Source organism: Rattus norvegicus, chromosome 6 (genome assembly GCF_021556685.1).
Source record: "Rattus norvegicus strain SHRSP/BbbUtx chromosome 6, alternate assembly SHRSP_T2T, whole genome shotgun sequence".
Taxonomy (NCBI): Eukaryota; Metazoa; Chordata; class Mammalia; order Rodentia; family Muridae; genus Rattus; species Rattus norvegicus.
In genome coordinates, this window is record NC_141539.1 from 31861901 (window position 1) to 31889108 (window position 27208).

General features: G+C 47.4%; 1 protein-coding gene across 1 annotated transcript in view; it reads right to left on the minus strand.

The window, feature by feature from the left end:
* Positions 1-27208, minus strand: part of Dpysl5 (dihydropyrimidinase-like 5) — an 84572-nt gene that overhangs the window by 39020 nt on the left and 18344 nt on the right. The window contains 1 exon segment of the mRNA NM_023023.1: positions 12189-12453. Coding sequence (NP_075412.1) covers positions 12189-12449 — 261 coding nt within the window. The 5' untranslated portion in view covers positions 12450-12453.

The window sequence follows — 27208 nt, forward strand, 5'->3', positions numbered from 1 at the left end:
GGATGGAACCCAAGGGTTTCGTGCATTTTAGATGAGCATTCTACCAACTGAGCTACATCCCTAGCCTTTAAAGAAAGGGATTCTAAAGAGGAGGACAATGCAGTTGGCTGTAGGGAGCAAGAAGACAAGGCTGGAACCTCCGAGGGGATAGACTCAGTATCTACATGCACTGCATGTTCAATACAGGATTATGGCAACTTTAGAGGTGACCTCACAAAACTTGCGAGGGCAGACACTTGCAACTGAGTACTTCTGGGGCTCCACATAAGGCCATGTTAAAATGTTTTTGAGCAACTGGGGAGGTGGGGAGGTGGGGAGGTGGGGAGGTGGGTTAGCGTGGATAGAGAGAGAATGCGCGCGTGTGTGTGTGTGTGTGTATGCACACATATACAGTATGCAAACATGCTGACCCAGGTTATGTAGAAACCAGGCACAGTATGCATGTGCTTATAACCCTAGGGGTGGGAAGTGGGGATAGGTGGATTCTGGGACCTTGCTGGCCAGCCAGCCTAGTCAAAAGTGAGCTTCAGGTGCAGTGAGAGACCCTGTCTTAAAGAAATAAGGTGGAGATCAATAGAGGATGATACACTGCCTCCTCCCCTGGCCTCCAAATGCACATGCATACACATGTACACACACATCCACCTATGTGCATGCACACATTTACCACACACATACAACACACACTTCCATAAAATCTTATATCAAGGGGTTGGGGATTTAGCTCAGTGGTAGAGCGCTTGCCTAGGAGTTCGGTCCCCAGCTCCGAAAAAAAAAAAGAACCAAAAAAAAATTTTATATCAAAAAATATACAAAGAGTAAAAATATAAAGGCTTAAGAAAAGAATAAAGATGAAACAGCAGCTTTTATACGCAACAAGGATCATAGAAGTACACACACAATTGTCTTCCTTTTAAATTTTAAAAACTGTATGTGTGTGTGTGTGTGTGTGTGTGTGTGTGTGTGTGTGTGTTTTGTGTGTGTAGGGGGAGGGGGTGCACATGGTTGGAGGTCAGAGGACAACTTTTGGGAGGTAACTCTCTCCTTGTGCCCTGAGGGTCTCAGGGATTGAACTCTGGCTGCAAGCACCTTCACTGGTTGAGCCTCTTTTCCCCCTAAAATTTCTGAGGACGAGAGGAAAGCTTGTATTGAGTTTGAAAGCCTTTTAAGCTGCACATGGGTGTGTTAGGCTCTACTCTGATCTCCAGGTTTTAAGATGCAATTATCTCTCTGTACTGATAAATTCTTTGCAAACACTCTTTATCCTGGAAGCAAGGAGGAGGTCATCGAGGGAGGTCATTTCCGATCAAAGATGTAAGAAATGACAGGTCGCCTTCACACTTGTTCCACAAAGGCTCCATCTGGCTTTCCTACATTTTGGACTGCCAATCAATGTGCAGGCACACTGAAAAACTGCCAGCAAGGTTTTGTTAAACAGGATACCCTACTAGTAGAAATGGAATCCAAGTTTTCAGTTCCTAACTGATACCTAAAGTTTTAACACCTATGCTCATGAGAGATCGTCACCAAATGGTTTCCTTCCTTCCTTCTTTATTTTTTGTTTTGTTCTGTTTTGTTTTTCAAGATAGGGCTTCATCTGGTGTAGCCCTAGCTGTCCTAAAACTTGCTCTGTAGACCAGGCTGGCCTCAAACACAGGATGCACTTGCCTCTGCTTCCCAAGTACTGACATTAAAGGTGTGCACCACCCTTGGCCAACCACAAGTCAGTTTTCAAAGCTCTGCCTTCAATCAGCATGATATATATATATATATATATATATATATATATCAAGCATATATATATATGTATATATATATATATATATATATATATGCTTGCTTAATGCTTAATAAGGATCAAGTGCTGTTTTAAGTTCTTCACAAATAGTAACTCAATAAACGTGAATGAAGGGCCACCATAAATCTCCATTTTCCAGATAAGGACATCGAGCGGCCAGGAGACATTAACTTGTGCAGATCACAGTCTGTGAAGGTGGGGCTGACGTCAAGCTTGGGCAGCGTGCCTCAGCTCTGCTCCTAACTACTACACTGAGCTGACAATCAGCTGTTGTGTGGGTGTCTGTTGTGTGGTAAAAGCTTGAGTCTTTGGGCAATCACAGACCAAACATAAACCACGGTCTCTGGCCCCAGAGTCTCTTCTACCTGGCTCAAAGACAAACTTGACGCAGGCAATCTCAAAGCCCGGGATGACAAATGACTATAGATGTGAACAGAGTGGACCTGGACCTAATATACTGTAGGAAGGCTTGAGGAAGGTGCCACAGACAGGCAGGAAGGAGCTTGGCTATGGAGGTGGACAGGTAGGACATGGTCAGGTGTGAGGTATTCGAAGTGAAGATCTAGAAAACTAGCCAAGGCCCAACAGTAGCTAAAGCAGGAATATGGTTATAGCAGAGAGAGGGGCTGCGGGTGAAAGGGGTTGGAGTGACTTTTGACTTTAAAAATGTATTCTGTTAGGGGCTGGAGGAATGTCTTAGTGGTTAAGTGCACTGATTGCTTTTTTGCAGAGGGATGGAGTTCTATTCCCGGCACCCCATGGTGGCTCACAATCATCTGCAACTCAGGGAATCCAATGCCCTTTTCTGACCTCCCCGGGCACGGCATGCATGCACATGGTACACAAATAAACCTATAGGCAAAATCTCCATACGTAAAAACATGAACACATCCACACTTGCTCTTAGCTATAAGGCCAAGAAGTGATGAATGAATAAATCTAATTTAAAAATTTTGAAATCCATTTGTACAATCTCATTTATCTACTTATTTATGTGTGTGGAATGCTTCTGTGTGCACAAGTGTGTGCACCAGTGTGTGTGCACAAGTACGTGCACACAAGCATGTGCACCAGTGCACTCACTCATCGGGCGGGGGCCAGAAGTTGATGTTGAGTGTCTCTCTCTTTTGCTCTTCACTTCGCTTCTAGAGACCGAGTCTCTCACTGAACCCCGGAGCGTGCCATTTTGCATAGACTGGCCCGGCCAGCAACCTCTCGGGATGCATTTTACTCACCCCACACTGGGATTACAGATTTGCGCTGCTGGGCCTAGGTTTCAGGTGAGTATGGAGGATCAGATTGGGGTCTTCATTCTTTATCCACCGTGCTGTCTCCCCAGCACAAGGACAGCATCTGTACTGGCTGGATTTGTGTGTCAACTTGACACAAGCTGGAGTTATCACAGAGAAAGGAGCCTCCGTTGAGGAAATGACTCCATGAGATCCAGCTGTAAGGCATTTTCTCAATTAGTGATCAAGAGGGGAGGACCCAGCCTATTGTGGGTGGTGCCATCCCTGAGCTGGTGTTCTTGGGTTCTATAAGAAAGCAAGCTGAGCAAGGCAGGAAAAGCAAGCCAGTAAGACATCCCTCCACTGCATCAGCTCCTGCTCCTGACCTGCTTGAGTTCCAGTCCTGACTTCCTTTGGTGATGAACAGCAATGTGGAAGTGTAGGCTGAATAAACCCTTTCCTCACCAAATTGCTTCCTGGTCATGATGTTTGTGCAGGAATAGAAACCCTGACTAAGACAGCATCTTAAAAGAGCTTAAGTAGTTAATAAAACTGGAGAGCGGAGGGCAGAATAGGTAAAAGAGCTGTGACTGTGTATGTAATGCCTATGGCAGGAAGAATTATAACTAAGTTCACAGTGATACACTCCCTGGCATATGCACCCTTTCATGGAGGAAGGAAGGCACCACCCTGTCTTCCAGAAAGGAAGTCAGCTCTTTAAGTGGGCCTCAGCTAACTAGTCGAACCTATCCTAGGTCATCATGATAATATATATATATATATATATATATATATATATATATATATATATATCCTGATAACCTATATCGGCTCATCCTGATGGAGAGGCTGTGGCTAGGGATTTGATGGCACAGCAAATGAGAGCAGGTTTGAAGATGCGGGGTGTGAGGCAAGGCTTTGCTACCAGCTTCTAGAGCTGAGATCGGCCTTCAGTCAAGAGCCAACAAGAACTGGGCCTCAGCCTTCTCCAGCCACAGAAATGAAATCCTACAACCAGCATGAGACCTTGGCAGATCATCCTAAGCTCCAGCGACACCTTGATGATAGCCTGTTAAACTGTGGGTGGCAGAGGACCTGTGACACTGACCAAATAGCTAATGAGTGGTTATTGTGAATCGAGACCAAGACAGTAGTTAGTTACACAGAAGAGAATTAGCATAATTCCTTGCAAGTGAACCAGCCACCACTGGAAAGGGATGGGGTTCTTCCAGATTTGGAGACAGCAATAGAGAAAGAGGGGCTGAGCTATGCTGACCCTAACCGGCACAGCCAGGCCACAGGGGTGGCAGGAAGCCAGGAGGGCAGCAGGGTGTGGCAGCATCTGAATCAGGAAAAGGAGTTGGGATACTGAGTGGATTCAGTCCCTGACACCTACAGCCAGTAGCTTACAACTACCTGTAACTCTAGTTCCAGGGGATCCTGTGCTCTCTTTTGGCGTCACTGGGTATTGCATGCACGCACGCATGCTCGCACGCGCGCACACACACACACACACACACAAATAAATCCTCAAAAAAAGATTGTAGACCATTTGCGTGGTGAGGCAGCCAAAGTAAATGGATCTTTCCTCAAGGAGCCAAAGACAGTGGAAGATGGCCTAGGATAGAAGAAGCAAGCCCTACCTGGAAGCTAACGTTTATTCCACGTGCGTCCTGTCTCAAGCATTTGTTGTGTGCTAACTCATTAGCACCCCTTAAGCATCGTTCTGCCCCAAAGTGCTGACATCTACATGATCGGAACACAGGGATAGATTAGGCTGCCGTCTTGGGCAGGTGGAGGGCTCCATAGCTTGCCTGAAGTCTGTCAGTTCTGTGACATCCTTATCCAGTCCAGGCAACTTAAAAGTCATGAAGTGCCAAGGGAATTATTTGTGTGTGGTCAATTAAGAGGTCATAAGGTTGTCCAAAGAGGCGTCTGGTTTAAGGCAGTGGTTCTCAGCCTTCCTAATGCTGCAACCCTTTAACACAGTTTGATGTTTGTGGCAACCCCCAACCATAAAGTTATTTCATAACTAATTTTGCTACTGTTATGAATAGTATTATAAATATCTGATATGCAGGGCATTTGATATGCAACCCCTGGGAAAGGTTGTTCGACCCACAGATTGAGAACCACTGGTTTAAGGAGTTCTTAAAAGCATTAGTGGGGAAAAAAAAAAGGACTTAATTCTTGCGGGTATAGTGGCACACACCTTTAATTTCAGCCCTTGGGAGGCGGAAGCAGGTGGATCTCTGAGTTTGAGGCTAGCCTGGTCTACACTGAGTTCCAGGACAGCCGGAGCTGTCTGTTCTGGTTAGCTTTGGGACCGGACAGATACGTGTGGCAATTTCCTCCCTCACCTCTCAGTCCCCATGTCGTGAGAAATGGAATCACACCACTCCAAAGGTCACCCGAGGCTTTGTGCAGGGATAAGGAAGTATGTGAATTTAGGAACACCAGTTAATAAACAAGACCGTGCGGGTCTGGATTCATTACAATAAGCAGCCATTTCAAAAGGTTCAATTCCAAGAGAGCAAACTTCAGAGGCAGAAACAGCCTGCCCAGTGGGTAAGCAGGCTCCTTGGGAAGGATGTTGGTGAGGCTGACCACCTAGGGGGCTTCATTTAGGCTTCAGAGCCTGGCACATCTCAGGACCCTGCCAGACAGCATCCTCTGTAGTGGGAGATGGAAGGGAGGCAGGGACTCTCCCCACTAGAGGCAGAATAAACAGGCCATTTTAGTCCATGCCACTTTACAGTCCCTAAGCCTATCCCATACCTGCCAAGCACCTTCCCATAGGCTGATCGTAAAAACCTCTTGATAGTGACTTTTTCCATGGGAGGTGACCTCCATGCCCCTACAGCCCTGGGCACAGGAAGGAGGTTGTCTCTGGGGCCTCCAAGAAGAGGGTCAGTCTCACCAGTACTCTGTTTGATGACTACCCCATCCAGCTGCCCACTTCTCTATAATGATTTCTGCAGAGGACACATAGAAAGGTAGCATACAGTGTCGGGGTGCTCAGAAAGTATAGGGGTGGCAGGCTTAGACTAGGGTTTGGGAGCCTTTGTCTAGGGGCCTGGAATGTGAGCGGAGACAGATGCAAATAAGATTGGCAGGCAGATAGGCTAACAAATGGAGTTCAGCTGTCAGCCTTGGCGCTGGAAGCGAGGCCAGTCAGATGGGCATCAGAGCACAGCCAAGGCAGAGTACCATTCCAGACAGCCAAGAAAGTTCCCCAACAGTCTTCCTGCCAGTACTCAGAATCACCAAGATACCTTGAACAAGACTATAGATGAGGGACGGGGCAGACCTGATACTGGCATCTGTTAAAAATTCCCCAAGTGCTTCTAATGAAAGTTGCTTCCAAGGACTAAAACCTATCAGCCTAGGCTGTGGTTCTTATAATATTTTTTGGAGGAGGCATGAGAGGCACACAGGAAACTTTTGATGGCGGGACACATCTGCCCATCTATCAGCACGCTAGTGAAGAGGCTGGAGCCTATACTGTGCACTGTGGCACACATCCTTAATTCCAGCACTGCTGAGGCGGAGGGGGGGGGGCGGGATCAGGGTTGGCCGGATCTCTGTGAGTTTGAGGCCAGTCTGGTCTACAGAAAGAGTTCCAGGGCAGCCAAGGCTGCTACACAGAGAAATCCTGTTCAAAAAAACCAACCAACCAACCAACCAACCAACCAACCAGCCAACCCAACCAACAGCTGATTTTGGACTGGAGAGAGGGCCCAATGGTTAAGAGCACTTGCTGCTCTTTCAGAGGACACAGGTTCAATTCCCAGTACACAAATGGCAGCTTACAACCATTTTTAATTCCAGTTTCAGAGGACTCACAGATACACATGTAGGACACACACACACACACACACACACTTTTAATTAAAGAAAAGAAAATACTGATACTGATGATTTCACCTGGCCGTGAGAACCAACCAATCGACAGCAATGAAACATCCACGTGGCTATTCTTGGTGACACAATATGAGTCACTTACAAGAGGACAGTTCTAACCTTTAACCCGCACGACTGGGTTGCTGGATGTTCCTTTCCCTACATCTGCCTCCCCACGGTGGGAAATGGCCTTCAGGGGTGGGATCCGTGTTATTGCCAGTAGTTGGTGCTAGAGAGGGGGAAGCCTGTAGGTGGGGGAGGTGGTGCCTGGGGCAGGCAGGGTAATAGTAGATCAAGTGATAGGCTGTGGGCAGGGGAGCAAGGCAGAGCCTGCCGCAGGCTTGCTACAGTGCTGGAGAGAATTCTCTTCAGACCCAGTACAATGGAAAGTCAGATGCCCCTGGCAAAGCCAGACTTCCAACTATTTTTTTTTCCCGGGCCTGATGGCTGGTCTCCAAACATCAAGCATGAAAACTCTGTGGAGGGCATGCACTGGGGGTGCAGGGTTTAAGTCCCAAGTGCATCTGCCTGGCAAGCAGGAAGAAATGCAGCCTGATCCTCCCTCTCCGTTGATGGATCGCTCAGGAGTTTTTCCTCTGGACTGCGATTCTATTATAAACCCAGATCCGCAGTCAATCGGCCTTCTCTGATTTGAGCTAAGCAGATTCCTGGCATTCATCCCAAGTGTATGCACAGCCTCTGCATGAAGGCAAAAGTTGCATAAAAACCCACAGGCCCGATCAGCCAGTACCAGCTGGAGAGCATTTCTTCTACCAGGGACGAGTGGCGATCAGAATGTTTGCATAGGAGCCACAACTGGAGGGCAGATGTGGGACGTAAGTGAGGGAGACCACAGGGAGGTAGTCTCTCCTTGGGAGACTTGAGGCAGAGCTTCTGAGGAGGTCAGGGGATCTGTTACCTGGATGGTAGACAATAGGCAGGCCAGGACACAGAGGCTTGCACAGGAGATGGGTATAAAACACTCATTTAGAAACTAGTGAGATGGGTTAGCAGGCGAAGGTGTTTGCCATGCAATCCTGGCAATGTAAGTTCGATCCCTGGAACCCATGTAATAGGTGGAAGGAGAGAACCAATTACTGTTGTCCTCTTGCCTCTACATGCACATACCACACAGAACACACACACACACACACACACACACACACACACACACACACACACACATACACACACACACACACACACACACACACACACACACACACACCATATTTAGACAGCATTGTCACCAGGAACCAAGATGGCTTGGGGGAGGGGCACCTGTGATTTAAATTCTCAACAATGTATTACAGAGAGTGAGGGTGTCTGCGGAGGCCCAAATCTGCAGAACTGAGGCCTTTAATCCAACAGGGGTCTTTGGTATTTTCTGTCCTAATGGCTCGGCAGCCTGGAAAAGATCAAGGGTTTCTTTCCACCTTGAACAGAGAGCCTGTGCACAGAACTCTGTAAAGAGCTGAAGGCTCTCAGGGGAAAAAACCTGTCACTCCTGGCTAATGAGGCTCCTGCCATAGACCGTATGGAGAAGAGGACAGAGAAGGCTGGCCTGACTTCTTCGAGGCTGGTAGAGAGCACAGTGACAGGGTAGCATCTGCCTCAGGACTAAAGGTCTCCTGAAAGCAGAGGCAGCAGCCAGCAAGCTATGATTTTTTTGGTTCAAGGCCTGAGCATACTACAAAATGGGTCCCAAGGTTGACTGGAGTGGTTATCAGTCGTGTCAAGGTTAATCACTGTGCTTCCTACACTACCTGCTAGGGTGTGAGCTGTCTTTTTTTTTTTTTTTTTTAAAGATTTATTTATTGTATATGAGTACACTGTAGCTGTCTTCAGACACACCAGAAGAGGGCATCAGATCTCATTACAGATGGTTGTGAGCCACCATGTGGTTGCTGGGATTTGAACTCAGGACCTCTGGAAGAGCAGTCGGTGCTCTTAACCACTGAGCCATCTCTCCAGCCCCGGGTGTGAACTGTCTTAACCAGTCTGGAAGCCACTGGGTAGTATCTACTAATACTGAACACGTCTGTGAACCGTACCATGACCTGACAGTTTCAGCCCCGGGGATATGCACAGTGCTGTGTACATACGAGCTTGCCAAAAGGCAGTCACGGCAACATTCCAGCATCAGTGTTTGAAGTGACCTCCCACCGGAAGGGCCAGATGCTCACTGACAGTAGGGTGGATAAGTTCTATGTGGAATGCCACAAAGCGAGGACACTTAACTAGTCGACAACATGGACAGAGTTTTGAGTGAAAGAATCACTGGATTTCATTTATATAAAATACCTTAGCTAAACACTCAAAATCAATCTACCACATATATACTAAAAACCACTGACTCACTGATTTGGTGCTCATTCATTCATTCATTTTGAGACAAGTCCGTCTATGTAGCCCTGGCTGACCCAATTCTACGAAGCCTAGTCTGGCCTCAAACTTGCAACAATCTTCCCATGTCAGTCTCTCAAGTGTCAGGATTTGCAGGCGTACCCCCCCCCCCTTTGGCTCTCGTATACGTTACATAGTGAATGATATGATTTGTGAATAACACTCTGCTGTTTAAATCTGTAGTATCTGAAGTCAGGATAGAGGTTACCCCTGGTGGAAACTGGGTGGGGCTTCTGGATCTTGGTTTGTTGAAAAGGAGCTGGTGACCAGAGCATGATCAGGTGTGGCAACTCTGGGTGCCTGGGCACAGCTCTGTGGGTACATTGTATCTTAATAAAGTTAACAATGAAAATAGCCACAAATGGCTGGACAGTGGTGCCTCAGCCTTTAATCCTAGCAATTAGGAGCAGAGATAGATGGATCTCTGAGTTCCAGGAAAGCCAGAAAAACAGAGAAACCCTGCCTCGAAAAACTAAGAAGAAAGATAGAAAAAGAGAGAAAGAAAGAAACAAAGAGAGAGAGAAAGAGAGAAAGATCAAGGCCTGGCCTTAGTGCTCAGGGTGGTGACTAGATATACTCACTGACTTTAAGAAGATTCCAAAGTGCCACCACAGCACCCTGAAAAAGGACCCCAAGCTTATGAGAATGGGGTCCCCTATCTCTCTAGTGAAATATCACCTGTGGAATGCAGGCACGTTCTTGGAGCAGAGGGCAGAGTGTCTGCTTCCTTACTACCTGACTCTATGATGTCTGCTCCTTTCTCTTCCCTAGGCTGAGAGTCCTCAGAGCCAGGAAACCTCTGCTCAGAGGTCAGGCAGTAGCTCTTGTGATCCATCACAGCGAGGTCCTCCCCAGTCTTCCACGTATCTATTCTGCAGCCCCTGGGTTTGAAAGTGAGTATGTCCTCACCCCAGGGAGAGCTCTAGACCATCTGCCTTGCACAAACAGGTCTACAGAGCTGTCTCTCCAGAGCCCAGCTTCTTCTGTCTCTAAAGCCCTAGCCACAATCCTCAAGGTGGGCTTGGGGGACCTGTCAGTCACTGCTTAACAGCAGGAACACCTGAGCCCCAGGAAAATGACTCTCACAGGGAGAGTCCTGAGCTTGGGGAATTTATGGTGCAGGACCATGGAGGGACTTGGGGATGTAGGCCTGAGTAAGACACAGAACTGCAGGGGCTGGGGATTTAGCTCAGTGGTAGAGCGCTTACCTAGGAAGCGCAAGGCCCTGGGTTCGGTCCCCAGATCCGAAAAAAAGAACCAAAAAAAAAAAAAAAATAAAGACACAGAACTGCAGGCATAGGGCTAGAAACTGGTGTATCCCTTTCACTCGATCAGACTCCCCAAGGACTCTAGCCATGGCAGGGGACTTGTGTTCCAGGAGCTCTGGATTTTAAAACAGCTCCACAGTGAATCTTTTTTTTTTTTTTAAGATTTGTTTATTTATTTTTTTTGGTTCTTTTTTTTTTTTCGGAGCTGGGGACCGAACCCAGGGCCTTGCGCTTCCTAGGTAAGCGCTCTACCACTGAGCTAAATCCCCAGCCCCCGATTTGTTTATTTATTATATATAAGTACACTGTAGCTGTCTTCAGACACACCAGAAGAGGGCATCAGATCTCATTACAGATGGTTGTGAGCCACCATGTGGTTGCTGGGATTTGAACTCAGAACCTCTGGAAGAACAGTCAGTGCTCTTAACCGCTGAGCCATCTCTCCAGCCCTCCACAGTGAATCTTAAAGCTGCTATGCATAGAGATCCACATGGATAAGCAACGTTCACGTATTCATATTTGTAGGGAGATCCTCTAGATCCAGTCAGCACAGGCTCTGGGGGAGCAGAGGAGTGTAACCCGGCCTTGGCATCCACAGAGAAGCTGGCACGTGGCAGACAGTTCATTACAAAGGTGAGCAGTGGCAGCAGTGGCCAGGGTTTCATCCAACTGGGGCTCTTTTTTGCAAAGTGCAGTTTTCTTTTGACGTAGCTGTTTCACAAGCCTGGGTTTCTGCATTTTGTGTTTGGGAGCAGACAGTAGCTCACATCCATCCAGTAGATGAACTGCATCTGTGATAACTCATGCCAAAGAGGGAACTCCCTGATACTTTCCAAACTGATTCGAGGAATAATGAACCTGGCTTGGAGGCTCATACCCAACACTTTGCAGACTGAGGCAGGAGGATTATCATGAGTTAGAGGACAGCTTAAGCTACAGAATAACATCTCAAAAAGCCAAACCAAACCAAAACAAAACAAAAACAGGGCATAACGGTGCACACCTTTAATCCAAGCACTCAGGAGGCAGAGGCAGGTGGACCGTTGTGAGTTCGGGACAGGCTGGTCTACAGAGTAGGTTCCAAACTAGCCAGGGCTACATTGTAATACCCTGACTCAAAACCAAATGAACCAACTAGAGAGAATTATAGAAGACAGTTATTTTTCATTCACACTTTCTGCCGTTTGAAACATCAAGAGGTGACTTAACAATCTGTTGCAGACATGGAGACTTAATTTAGCTTACCATGCATAAACAAGTGTACCAAATTAGCATACACAGCAATAAACACCAGCTGATTCTCATCCTAGGTCTATGTTACGGGACATAAAAATACAAAAGTGAAGTCAGCTCCTGCTTGGTACATGGGTGGCTCAATTGGCAAGACAGACATGCTTACTTGGTCCTTTAAATGATCTTGGACATTTAGCCGTAACCCCTAGTCTAGCCGCCACACTGATCCCTAGAGAAACTCTCCTTCTGGTAGCAGTACAGGGAAGCACTGGTTTGCGTGGGTCTCATCTGGAGCAGTTCCAGAAGCGGGATAAAGCAACAGAGAAAGCCACTTTGGGTACAAAGCATTACCTTGGTCCCGTGGTAGAAGTCGTCCACACATGTGGCGTTCATGAAGGTCTGGTGGAAGTGGGTGCTGGTGTCAATCCCTCCGGGGATCACCAGTTTCCCGGTGGCGTCAATCACCTTGGCCCCGCCAGGGATCATGAGTTCACGGCCCACCTGCTGGATGATGCCGTTCTCAATGTAGACATCTGCCTCGTGGGTACAGTCATCGTTCACCACCTTGCCTCCCTTGATGAGAATCCGCACACTGGCTGAATTGGCAAGCATGTTCCTATGGACGGTAAGTGGGAATCCTGTTAGGGTCACAGCACTCAGTGACATTTTATAGCCACTAAAGCCCACCCCTTTCTGTCAGAGTTCAGTTCCACAGCCAGGGTGAATAGGGATGGGGAGCCTGAAATACACTGGTCGTATGAGGAGCTTTAATCACGAACTTTTCCCTGACCTCACAGAGGGTCTTATTTGGAATCCTGACACCATGGCATAGATATAGAAGCTGGGCAGGGGGACTGGGACTCACAGAAACACCACCTTTAGTTGTGTACGAGCACACATGCAAGTGTGAAAACACATGTGGAGGTCAAAGGTCAACCCTGGGCATTACTCCTCAGGCATTGTGCACTGTGTTTCTTTCTTATGTGTATGAATGTTTTACCAACATATATGAATATGTACCACATGGGAGCCTGGTGTCCAAGAAGGTCAGAAGAGGGTTGTAGGATCTCATGACACTTGAGTTAAGGATAACTGTGAACCACCATATGGGTGCTAGAACCAAAGCCTGGGCCTCTGGAGAGCACCCAGGGCCATCTCTCCAGCCATTTGTCACGTTTCCTGACATGCCCGTGTTTCACCTGGACTGGAGCTTTCCAATTAGTCTAGGCTGCCTGGTCAGCAGGGCCCAGGATTCTCCTGTCTCTGCCCTCCAGCTCTGGGATTAGCGAGGTGTACCCAGCTTTTCACATGGGTGTCAGAGACTGAACTCAGGCCTTCATGCTTCTCCAGCAATCTCTGTACTGACTGAGCCGTCTTCCCAGCCCCACCCGAGAGAGACACAGCTCTTTACCTTTCCAAAGTGCTATCTGAATTTATACAGCTCCTCTAGTCCTCGCTGGCTGTGAGCCTTTGTCCTTTCCACCCCACCTCCCAGGTGTCAGGATTACAAGGGTGTGACGTAGGCCAGCTTGCTGAAAGAGTAAAATGTTTTCATACTGTCTAACTTCATTTCCAAAAGTTCACTGGGAGCCACATTTTTTTACAGGCGAGAGAGAAAAGCGGAAATTGCTAAGATGTTTGCGACTACCAAATAGCCAGGCCAACCAAACTGGCTTACGTAACCAGTTCTCCACGGTGTAGAAGGATCCTGGGGCATGTCTTAAAGAGCCACATTCTTCAAAACCCATCTAACTTGTGATGTTCTTCGTGTAGAGTCAGTGGCCCTCATGCCCCTGGGTGGGCCGCAAAAGATGACTACCCATGAAGCCTTGGGAGCTGGCTGCAGTGTAAGCTGAAAACCCCTAGAACCTGCAGCCAAGAACCCAGAGATTTAAAACCTGAAACTTTTTTGGGGGCCGGGGAGAACATTGTCTTGCTACGTAGCCTTAGATGGCCTGGAAGTCACCCTGTAGACCAGAACAGAGATTCATCTACCTCTGCCTCCCAAATGCTGTGCCCAGCTTTAAGTTCACTTTCATACATGGTAAACGTCTCCATCCTTCAGGACGGGATTCTACTGTCCTCTCTATGAAGATGCTGCCTCTGACCCTGCCCAGATCTTCAGACTCAAGTGCTTCGGTGGCACTGGACTCTATGCCCACGGATGGTCTGAGGCTTCATGGCAGAGGCTCATCCGTCACCTTGGATGTCACCTCTCCTCTCCCCCAGTGTCTAGCAGAGGCTATATGTAATTTCTTGGTCGCTGTTGCTGTGACAAACAGCTCCACCAAAAGATAACTGGGGGAAGAAAGGGTTGATTTCAGCTCACAGCTTACAGTCTGCCATGAAGGAAAGCCAAAGCAGGAGCTCAAGACAGGAACCAGGGAGACGAGCTGAAGCAGAGGCCATGGAGGAGCACCACTTCCTGGCTTGCTCTGTTTCCTTCCTCAGACAGCTCAGACCCCCCCCCCCCCCCCCAGAGGCAGCACTAACCCAAGACGGACTGCAGCTAAGAAAATGTCATGCCCGAGTGCCAACCAATTTCTCAGTGGAGGTTCCCCTTTCCAGGCAGACAACTGAAACCATGATGACACAGGAACCTAGAGAGTAAATGGTGCAGGACGTCAGCTACTAACAGCACTCTGACCAGCAATGTGGCTTAAAATGTGATCAGGAGACCCGGTCCAGAAGTTTCTGGAACGTCTGTCAATCTTGGACGCAAGCGTCTAATACAGCAAACTACTGTAGAGCGAAGGAGATATTTTCTCTCCTCTTCCCCATTTTGTCTGGCCTGCCACCAAGCAAGTCACAAGCAGAAGCTTCATGGGATCTGTGTGTTTGGTTTCTGGACAGGGACTGAGGTGCATATTTTACATCTCAAAGCAGACCTAGCCTCCAGGTTTTCCCAGCATCCCTCAGTCCCTTTGTGAACTTTCCAACCCAGGAGCTGGGCTGCCGTTCCCTCAGAAGCTCTTTGTTATATAATCCATACCTTTTGGTCTCTCCCTCTCTCTCTCTCTCTCTGCTCATGCTCTTTTTCTCTTTCTCTTCCCCATGTCTCTCTCCCCATGGTGACTTCCCTGGCTCAGGACCTTGAGGCCAGTGACCTTGCCGGAGAGCACCTTCCCAATAAACCTGCCTTTAATATAATCTAATGTGGCGTGAACTGGCTCTTTCGCCATCAGAAAAATAACCTATCACTGTGCAAGAAACAGCTCTTGCAGTAAGAGTCATCAGCAACCCGCAGCGCCCGGCTTGCTCTCCTGCACAGAGCAGGAGTCTCGTGGTTTTGTCATGTGTGGAAACAATCCCAAGAGAGGATCCAGTGCCCCCTAAGCCTGGCCAGCAGGTTCTCCTGAACCGTTGGGGAGAAACTGGCATTCAGGAGCTGTTGCCCCGGGGAGTGCTGGGACATAAGACAGGTGGCTGGGAGTGACAGCTGTGACCCTTGAACACCTGCTCCCTGAAGGGTATCATTCTGACCCTTGGGAAGAAGAGGCCTTTCTTGAAGTGTGGAAGGCCTTGGCAAACAGGCCATGGGAGGAAGCTGAAACAGAGAGACTGGGAAAATGGGGACAAGCCAGGCGTCTAAGGCCAGACACATATCACAGGAGCTTTTCTGCCCACACACAGGGCACTGGAGTCTTAACTTTATAAATAATAATCTGAAAATGGGTTTGGCTGTCAGGTGATGGGGAAAAAAACTATTCTGGTCAAACCCTTCCTTTCACCTTTCTCATTACAAATTGATGTGTGGTGAGGAAGGGACAGGTCCAGTTTTTATGACAAGATGGTGGTGGTGGTGAGACAGAGAGTAAGAGGTGCCTTTCCAAGCAGCTTTAAGGCTCACAAATACCGGGACCCTGCCACACACTCATATTCATGTTTTAAAGGACAGTACTGGTTTGTCTTGGTGCTCACAGGGCATATGTGCAGGACAGGAAACCTGGAAGGATATGGCAGGAATAACTTACAGGGGGTATGGAGCGAACATGGCACAAAGTGTCAGCCTCAGCCAAACAGGAAGAAACAGGGACTGGGGAAGGGATAAACTTCAGATTCAGGATGGGCAAACTGAAGGGAAGTTAGTAGTGGGAACTCAGCCTAGGTGACCGCTGTTTTCTTCATAGTTCCAGTATTTTCAAAGTGTTATTCAATGAACTCATATTGTTTTCACAATAGGAACGTTTACTTGCGTTTTGTTGTTTGAGCTTTTGTTGCTGTTTTTTGAGACAGGGTCTTCTGTGTAGCTCTGGCTGAACTAGACTTTCCTATGTAGAGCAGGCTGGCCTTGAACTCTCAGAGATCCATTTGTCACTATCTCCAGAGCGCTGAGATTAAACATTTTTTTTCCTTTGTTTTTGCTACAAAGAAGCCAGGAAGAAAGTGAGCTGATCCAGACCAGCTGGCAGGATCCAGCCCACAGTAATCCTTTCTCAGAAGAGGAGGAGTCATCACCAGTTACAGCACTCCCTCCCCTTCTCTCAGACTCGGGGTTGACATTATCTTTTCCTGATTCCTCAGTGGACATCCCTGAAGGCAAAGGTGGCTGACAGCTCCCCTGAAGAATACCAGGCAACCCTACGCTTTCCCTGGCCTGGAGACCCCACTCCTACAGCACTGGGCTAGTCTTGGATAGTCAGGCTGGACTGACTTAGAACACTGGAGAGGAAATTCCTGCATTTCTCATCCACAGGGGGAGGGCGCTGTTGTTGATACACCACACAACGCCAACATCTGCACACAGACCACAGGAAGGCCCTGCCAGGTCCCGAACCTGTGGCACTGTGTTCCCTGACGTGACTGTCCTGGTGTCAACAACACACATTTACTCAGGATTTCATCCATGCCCTATGTCTCCCAACCCTCAACTGTATACGCTGAAATCAGCCTTAACCCCAAGGAGCAGATGGCAGTATCTGGAGATGTCTTTAAAGTTAAATGAGGCTAAAAATAGGGTGGAACCCTGACCTGATGGGATTGGTGTTCTTGTAAGAAGAGAGACCAGATGGCCTTTTTCTCTTTCTTTCTGAAAAATGTTAAAAACTGAAACTAGAGAGCCATACAATGAGAAGGTAGCCATCTACCAGCTAGGGCAGGCCCTCCCAGAACAAGACTTCCGGCCTGAGCTAGAGGTGAGTTAAATTTCCAGTTTATTATACCCAGTGCGGGGCGTTTTGTTATAGCATCCTTGGTATACAAATACGAAGGCAGACACTCAGCCTTAAGCTATGCTGCCAATTATGGAAGCAGGATGATCTAGCCCCCAGATCTGCAGCTGCCCAGTGGAGCCATTTACTTCAGTATAAACCACAGCCTAACTTCCGGGCAGGGTTGGACCTGGTGCCACAAACACTCTTCTGACTTCTGGTTCTAGCTGTAGGAGGTACAGTGAACTGTTGTCATCAGAACCATCTATGGGGCTCAGCCTTTGGGGATGGCCAAGGCTCCGGAATACCCTCAATCTACTGTCTGGTCTTGTTGGGATGAAATTGAGGCGAGCTTGTTGAGCGCACACTCATTGCTCGTGCATTTGGAGATTTCCTTTAAAAGCAACATTGTAATTGCTTGTAACATTGTTCCATTTTACTAGACTCGCTTCCTACTGCCTGAGGGAGACACAAGTAACCATTTCACAGAGGAACTGAAAGGAAGAGAGAGAAACACTGACAGATATTGGTTTAAACTGGGTGCCTTTCCCAGTCTCCCTGCCTGGAGCTGAGGTGAGACCAGCTGTTTAGTGATGGCAGGGAAAGCCTTGTGACATCAGTTTCCTCCCACAGGTCTCTATGTTTCCAAGTCTGTGTCACCAAGATGCCAAGCCCTTCTATTTCCCCCTGCTGTTGACTGTTGACATTCATTATGCCTCTCACCTCCCCGTAACCTCATTAGCACCTGTTCTTACAGCTCACCCTGCTCTCCTCTGCTAAACTAAACAAAAGAAGCGTGTTCCTGGCATCTCTCCACAGCCTTGCCAGCCGTCTGCATGTGGAAGAGTTTGGGACAGAATGGAGTCTCCAAAAGGGAAGGCAATTGTAATATTTGCTCTTCAGCACCATCCATGTTCCCGGCTCCTGTCCCTCTGCTCTGATGGAGTCCGCTGATCTAGGCAACATTCTTGTCAGAACAGAAGCCTTGTAGAGAACGTTAGCATTGATTTTAATGGATCACACAGTTTACTCCCCCGATTACTCACAACTGTCTAGACAGAGCCCATATCTGGCTCACAGGTTTATTACACACTGTTAATGCACACAGTGTGTCTTCCTTCCAAGCTTGAAACCCAAATTCCCAGGACAGTGGATGGTATTTAGAGATGAAGCCTCTGGGAAGTAATTAGGTTACAAGATGAAACCGTTACAATGGGATTAGTATCTTTATTAGAAGAAAAAGGAAAGTCCTTCGCCTCCATGTGAAGATAGACAATGTAATGTCATTTGTTCCCCAAAGTCAGAAATAGAGCCCCCATCAAATACAGAATCAGTGGGTACCTTGACCTCAGCACTCCCAGGCTTTAGAACTGTCAAATCACTAAATCTATGCTTTTATCCTTCTGACAGTCTAAACAGACTAGCATCACGTGAAACAGAAATGAGCATTATAATTAGATCACTATTAAGGGACAAACTGGGTCTTGAAAGAAATGTCACCTCTTTGGAGTCTTCTGGCCCGTGCATTTAACAACAACAAAAATTTTAATCAGACAGCTATTTGTCTGTTCAGGCAAAAGAATTCAGAACACGTCTGTCTCAGGCAGAAATGATAAAAATGCCACATAATTAAAGCCATTATCGAGAATAAAGCACGGTGTTCCAGAACTACACTGATCATCCGCTGTGCCGTGACTGTCCCTCCAGTCTCTGAACTTTCATCAACAAAGGACTCTCCAGGAGGGACAGGGAGGGTAGTGTTCCCCTGCACATTGAAGCCTCTTAAAGAATTCTAGAATTCATTCAGGAGCAGCGAGACCTTCAACAGCAAGATGGTGCATATCTTGATGTGCCAACACCCATCCGCACAGCTTGCATCCCCAGATTTCCTCATTCTGTGGCTGGAGTCTGTATTTCCTTAGCTAGTCCAGGGTTAGTTTTAAGCGGACATGCCATGCTGGGATCAGTGCTTCCTAGGAGGGAGGCAACACCATGAGCAAGGAGGGAGGTCTTTCAGAGAAAGCCTCTTCAGGTTCAAAATAGCAACAATTTCCGCTATCCAGCAACAGTGTTGCTGAATATCAGAAGCCCCACCGTGGGCGGGCGGGTGTTGCTAATGCAGAACAGGCACAGGGAGCCTCCTGCTGAACAGAGACAGTCAAGGTTAAGGCAGCATTGGCGAAATGCACACATCCTGGACTCCTCGAAGGCAGCAGTATTCTGCCAAGGAAACGCCAACCCCAAGCCCGCGTTTTGGAATTGTCTACTTCTGTCATCACCTTCTCCAGCTCCCTGTGCCTGTGGAGAGGTGCCAGACAAAGGGAGCCTGCACAGTCTGTCCCACACAGCTGCCACACTGCCCCCACCTCTGCCACACCCCACCCCCTAACAGCTCAGCTGGAGGCTGCGCAGGCACATGGGTGCAGTGGGGATCCTTCCTGTACAAGGGCCTCAACGTGAACTTGGCACTGGCTTTTAAAGACATTCCTATTTTTTAACAGGCACTGGTTGGCTCACAATCCTCTTTTGTGAGATTCTCCACAAAAGTGTATGGTGACTTCTTTTCCTCCCTTGGGAACCCCACCCACTGGGGGGGGTTGTCTCTGACTTTTCCTTGATTTCTCGCTTTTCCTCAATTTCTCCATTCCTTCTGTGATGATTACTAAGAAAGCCTACTTCTGCTTTGCAAAGAGAGGGGAGGGAGGAAGGGAGGGAGGGAGGGGGGGGAGACAGACTGGGAGGAGAATATGTGGATTTGTGCATTGTCATATAACTTGCCCTTGGGACATCAGAACAATAGGCAAGAAGTTCCCATGGCATTTAAGCTCACCCAACTGCTATCTGGGTGGCACCTCAAGCTGACACTCCAGGCTGACTGGGAAGGCTGCTAAGTAGTCACCATTTGTCACAGATCAAAAGGCAACACTCAGCAGTTGTTTCATACTAAAATGAGCAGAAACCCTGCAGATATTTTCCTTCTGATCAGCACAAAAGAAAATAACAGTGAGCGGCATTTTGCAGCTTTCTCAATGGGAGAGCCATGCTCATGGGGGTGAGGATATGGGGGTGAGGATACGGGGTGTGGTGGGGTGCAATGCAGCCATAGAGCTCGCCTAGGATGTGAGGCTCTTGGCTTGGTCCTGACACTGAAAATCACCGAAAACAGGGAGTACTGGGAGGGCTGACAAAGCACCCTGGAGCCGCTCAGGAACAGGATCTTATGAGTTAAATACATAATAACAAATCACACCTTCAACAGATCAGGAAAACAACGGGGGAAGTTGGCAGCAAGTGGGAAAGGCTGAGTTTAAGTTGACAAACTAGAAATGGTAAGTTATTGTATACACATGGGAGTTTTGCTTGTTTGTCTGTGTATCATGTGCATGAATGATGCCTAGGAACACTAGAGCAAGGCACTGGATCCCCTGGGACTGAGTATAGATGGTCGTGAGCTGCTACATGGGTGCTGGGAGTTGAACCTCTGGAAGAGCAACCAGCGCTCCGGACAACTGAGCCAGCTCTCCAGTCGCAATACTTTTTTTTTTTTGTAAATAAATTAATTTCTAAATGTAAAAATTAAAAATAGTATTTAATATAAATGGAAACATTTTATAATCAATTCTTAACAATTTCAATCAACTATTGAGTAGATTTTAAACGGTATTTATGGGGCTAGAGGTATAGCTCATTGGTAGAACATGTGTCTAGTGTACGGGAGGCCCTGTGTTCAATCTCTAGTGTTAAACTAATCATGTAGAATAATACTTATGACAGAAAAGTCATACAGGCAATTACAGGACGACTACGGGCTCAATATGGTCATCAAACAAGTCCTGGCCTCTCTTCTTCAGGGGTAAGCATTCCTTTAGTGTCATGACCAATGGCAACCAGGTGATCAGTAAAGAAAAGAACCCCACTCCTATGACATGTTTTCCCTGATGTTTCACAAACAAACCTCGCCTACACTGGGACTGAGTTCTTCACCAACCCTGGTTCTCTCTCTTTTTAAAAATAAGCAGCAATCTACAAACCCTTTGTATGTCAATGAGAGCTCATTTTCTTATCATCCTGGTACCCACTAGACCCTCCTGAAATGTGCCACTGGTTTGTTCACAACACATTCGATCATCCCCATCACTTTTCTCAGATACCTGGACTTTTCCAGGAGCCCCAGGCCAGTGTGACTGCCCAGGAGAGTTGGCTTGAGTAACAGGCTTGATTTGGGTAATTTGGGAGGTTCGTGCAAAATGTTTTGAGGTATCCTTCAAGCAAAGCTTCACCATGGGGAGAGAAGCTGGGGAGGACCAATCACAGGACAGCTCTTCTGAGACTCAAGTCACCTCCAAAGATTAGCTGGGGACCTGAACACCATAGATCTGGTCATGAAGAAAGACCAGATAGGCAGAAGAGGGTAACCTAGACACTAGAAAGAAATCAACTAGAAAGAAATTTTACATGCAACATGTGACACGGGTCCTTTGCAGTCACAAACTTATTTACAGTCCAGTTTAGCTAATAAAGAATCCTGCTGATGTCCCCAGGGCCCTTTTTCACTAACCTGAGGCCAGGCAGCATAGGGCCTACAGATGGTGTGTTATCATTTAGAGCGAGGACTGGCACAGGGCTTGAAACTGGGCACTGCAAAGCATCTATATCTTCAGTTCTGCCCTCCTGTGTCACTGTGCTACAGAGAAGGTGAGAGAGGCCCAAGGTGACTGGAATTAGAGTCAATCCCCTAATGGAAGAGGACCCTGCTCCTAGGATATCTGGACCAGATATTTTGTTTCTAAAAAATGTTTAAAATCTAACTCCAGGCAAGGGAGTAGCTACAAACCTCACCCAAGAGCAGCTGCCTCTTTCCCGCCAGACCAGAGGGGGAGGGGATGAAGTAACAAGTCACTCAGGAAGGCCAGTGTGAATCCAAGGGCACCAAGTCCTTAACAGGCTAAAATCAAGTAAGAGGTTTTAATCCCCCAGGATTGGCCTGGCTCAGCGAGGCTGGCCCTAATGAGCTAGCAGCAGCAGCTAGAACAGCAGTGCTGAGGACAGGAGCTACATTCCCAAGGATTAGCTGTAAGCTGGTGGGAAGAGGTGGGATCACAGAGCACTTGTTCAGCAAGGTTAGCTCTGAGGCATGGGAGAGAAACCGGCAGCTGTCAAAAGCCAGAGTTCTGTTCGTTCTCTCTCTCTCTCTCTCTCTCTCTCTCTCTCTCTCTCTCTCTCTCTCTCTCTCTCTGTGTGTGTATGTGTGTGTGTGTGTGTGTGTGTGTGTGTGTGTGTGTGTGTGTGTGTGTTTGGGGTAGGGTGAGATACATTGGGACAGTCCAACCTCACTGTGCGTCGATGCCCATGGGTACCTTGAACATCCTGGATACTGCCCTGCACATGTATGCAGACACTGGCTCTAAGTATTCTCAAGAAATGTAACTGTGTTGAAACTGCGCATTCACTAGCCTGGACCCCCAGGCCCCAGAGAAGGGCTGATAGAGGTGTTTGGACATAAGGACAAGGACAGTAGCCCCCTGCCTGGAGAACACCTAACACCAGGGACCGACAGTCACTGCCACCTCATGATCCCCTCCCCACTCTGTCAGATTCTTTAGCTCTGCTGAGCTCTCCAAGCCCCCCGGACAGCTGTCTCCAGACCCCAGAAAGAATTCCAGCAGCACCCTTTAGAGGAAGCAGCTGCAGCTCAAAGACCTCCAGAATGGCTGCTTCCCAGAATGCCGGCCACGGCCTGGAGGGACAGACGTCCCAAGCCAGGAGGGAATAGATAGGTCTTCTTAAGTTGAGACCTAGGTTCTGAATGACAGCACAGGAAGTCATAAGCAGGAACAACAACAACGAAACAGCAGCAAACAGGTTTGGAGAGATGGCTCAGCACTGGCTGTTCCTCCAGAGGATCCAGGTTCAATTCCCAGCACCCACAGGGCAGCTCACAACTGTAACTCTAGTGGAACTCCATTCCCAGGGGATCTGGTACCCTCACATAGACATACATGCAGGCAATGCACTAATGCCTAATACACTAAATATATACATTAATATATAATATATAAGTATAATATATATGTAATTTTTAAAATGCAAGTTTTCTGGGCCACCTTATAAAAAAAATCTCGAATTAGACCGAAACAGACTACGAAAAGGAATTGCATTTTGTCTCACTTAGACTGAAAACCAGCATGGACAAACCACAGCCATATACAATACTTGCAAATCACAAGAGGGGGACAAGCCAGACATGAACACATGAATATAGCATGAATTCATTAGTATAATGATCGAACCAGGCAAAAGTGAACGAGAGGGGTTAGCCATACTGTGGTGAAATGTGGGAGGAAAAAAAAATCAAGGTACAATGACCAGTGAAGCCAGGATAGCAGTTGTCTGTGTCGAGTGGGAGAGGGGACTATGGTGGTGGTCTCAAGACCTCCTGTACCATAATGCCTGGGTGTGAATGGCACATACGTTGGCTTCGGATTACTCTTTAAATCGCATGTGCATTTTCTGAATTCTTTTTTTTTTTTTTTAGTTCTTTTTTTTCGGAGCTGGGGACCGAACCCAGGGCCTTGCGCTTCCTAGGTAAGCGCTCTACCACTGAGCTAAATCCCCAGCCCCCATTTTCTGAATTCTTATATATAATTTATTGAACATTCAAAATTAAAAACGAATGAAAATCAGGATGGTGCCTATCTTAGATGGACGTAAATGGGAATTGAGTAAAGATGTCGAGGCCCCCAGAGGGTGTGAGAGGAGGAAATAAAATGGGTTTTAGCATGAGGGGGAGCCAGGGGCATCAGACTGGACTTCACCCCTCTGAGCATGGGGCTGTGGCTGTCAAGTGACATCAACACTACCAGAAGATCATAACTCTCGAGATCCTTTGTATGTCAGCCTCAATTACTCTTAGGAGAGCCCTCTGAGGTAACTGACGTGACTCTCGCTGTGGCCGAGGAGAGCTGAGTGAATTTCTAGGAGCCAGGCTTGATAGTTGAGCCTTACTGAATTCACTTTACCCTTCTGAGAGAAATGAAGTTGCTCCCTACATGCTGAGTGGAGGACGGATCAGCTGGCGTGGCAGCGCTCTGCATGTTGGCCATAAAAACAGCCAACAGAAACGGACAAGAAGGCTTCTCACAGAGTCCTGTGTACCAGTGGTGGGTCAAGAACTCGGGAGAGGACCACAGCACGCATTCTCTCATCTTCTGAAGAGGCAGGTGTGGGCTGGGGTGGCTAGAATGTTTGTAGTCTGGGGCTAAGAGGTAGGACAGGAATGAGGGACCTGCTTCAAGACATAGAGTAAAATCTGGGAGTTCAGAGGCAGCAGTAGAGACTCGGAGAGACCACAGCTCACGGATGCCAGCAGCAGCTAGCACAGAGCCAATATGTGGTCATGGATGGAAATGTGATGGGCTCTGGTCTTTGGCTCTTTAGCTGTTTCCATGTCTATAGCAGTCAGGCCCGAGGGTGCACTGACTTAATTAAGTGTCCACAGATCGGGGACCGAAGCAGCAGCGCTAGGAAGGAATCAAATGTTTTTAGGGAAAGAATAGACATCTGTACTGTCCATAGTCAGGGGCTGTCTCAAAAATGAAATATGTACAATTATTTTTTTAAAAAATACATTCTTTTTTAAAGCTGCACTTTACTTTCTTTCTTGAAACCCCTCAGACCAGTCCGGGAAGCAGCATGGCAACGAACCCATGAGGGTAAGGAGGTGGCAGAGGACAGAGAGCTGCCCCCCAGTCTACTCTTAGTATCGGGCATCTCAGGAAACCTGCCTCACAGCTGCTCTTGGATGTATGCTAATTTCACTTGACAGATAATGTGGTGGTAATGGCCAGGCAAGGTCACATGATTTGTGGGAAGGGGCAAGAGGAGGAGTAATTCTAAACTATTATATAAGAATCAAAGGTCTGGGCGGCACTAATGGGCTAATACATTGATACTCTCTTGTGTGGAATGTTTAGAGGACACCTCAAGCCCAGCATGGCGCCAAGCATTTTCACCTCATTTCTGTCTTCTAAATAAATGCGATTCATCTGCCCAGTCATGCTCAGGGCAACCCCTAATGCTTCCCTGAACAATGACACTGCTCTAATGCACTTACACTCCCATTGGTGCCTGGATCTCCACACTGCTCTAACATTGAGCCTGCTAAACTGCAATCCAGATTACAGAGGCAGTGTGTTAGAGTTTGATGGAAACCCTCCCACCCCACCTTGATTTGACCCTCCACACCCTATGGGCTTGTATACCTAGTCCCTACTACTCATGATGGTGGCGCCATTTTGGAAAGTTGTGGAAACTTTAGGAGGTGGAATTTCTAGAGAACTGGGTCACCGTGAGGTGGGCCTTGAAGGTGATGGCCAATGGCGTCCTACCTGAGCATTTGGCTTCCTGACATATGCAGCCTCATGCTCCAGTGCCATATACTCTACCATGCCCTTCCCCTCATGCCAGACCGTATATGAGTCCAAATAAATTGTCCTTTTCCTTGCTTCTTTTGGGTATTTTTAACATAGAACAAAACGCAACACACGAGGTGGCTGCCTACCATATGATGTCACCGTACAAGGTGACAGATGGCATTGACAATCAGAAGTTTATACTGGGAAGGACGGTAGTCAGACTCTTCCTATCGAGATGGGAGCCATGTTGGCACTGAGGAAGGTGGGCACACACTTTGCTCTGACTGGAGTGGGGGCCCCTCTCTCAGAAAAGCTTCTGAGGTGAAACTTGGTGGCTGTTTAGCTTCCCGGGACGTGAGAGAGGCTAAGCAAGGGGATTCCAGAGAGGAGCCGCTGAGGCCATTTGGCTCCGTGCTTTCGACAGCTGTCACATACCAAGGATGGGAATGAAAAGGGTGGGGACATGTGAGGTGTCCCCTAAACACGGCGTGAGAGGGTCGTCAAGACTCTGAGAGCATCACTGTCTTGAGCTAAGAAGTGACATCATTATACTTACATAGTACATAAAAAATGCAGTGGACCAGGTGAAACCATAGTGTATTACTTATAAACTTAATTGAGATTTTTCACTGCATAACCCAAAAACAGAAAAATAAGATTGGCTTAGCTAAGACTGTCTGATGCTGGGAAACTGTAACACTGCAAAAGAGACAATAAATTACTTTCCATAGAAACAAATCAAACTGGCCCTGACATGTTTCCAACACGTAATCGAGGACTAACGTTTACAATGTGTAGGACCGCTTGTAAATCTTCAGAGGGACAGAAATACTCCAATCGAGAAAAGAGGGAAGAACAGGTGCAGTCAGGCTATTGGAGAGGGGAATACATACGGCTAATAAAGGAATGAAAAGATGTTCACCTTTATTAATATTCAAAGAAATGCAAATCAAGACGAGCTTACATTTTACACCTGTCGTAATGGCACAGAGGGAAAGGAGCAATGCCCAGAGTGTGTGACAAACGCTAGCTTTACAACAGGCATGGGACACACGCCCCAAACCCCAGCACTTGGGTGGCACACAGAGTGGATCTTGAGTTTGAGATCAGTCAGGGCTACATAGCAAGTTTAAGACTGTCTGAGCTTCACACACACACACACACACACACACACACACACACACACACACACACACGGTGGGGGAGGCATGCACATGCACACAAACACGTGCATCTGTGCATGCACACATACATGCACGTGTACACACACACACACACACACACACACACCACACACACACACAACATTAAGGGGAAGGATGAGCAAGGGGGAGTAGTAGGGACAATTATGAACAAAGAAAAATGATATATAACTATGGAAGGTCATAATGAAAGCATCATTTTGAATGCTAACTAGAACATCTTAATTTTAAAAATAAAGACTGAGAACTTGGGATGTAGTCCACTGGGTAGAGTCCATGCAGAAAGCCTTGGGTTTGACCCTCAGAACTGCACATACTAGGCATGGCAGCACATGCTTTATAATACCAACGTTCAGGGGAAACGGAGGCAAGAGGGTCAGAAGTTCAAGGTCATCCTAGGCTATTTAGTGAGTTTGAGGACCATTGAGGGTGACATGGGACCCTGTCTCAAAATAATTCTCAAAAATTATATTTATGTAATATGCATAGCAAATTGGATAAAAATTATATATGGAGGCACTGTTGCAGTGGACACAGCCTCACTCCACTATTTGGTTTTGCAGGTATTCTTACAATAACATGGTTGTGAAATCAGCAGTAGCTTT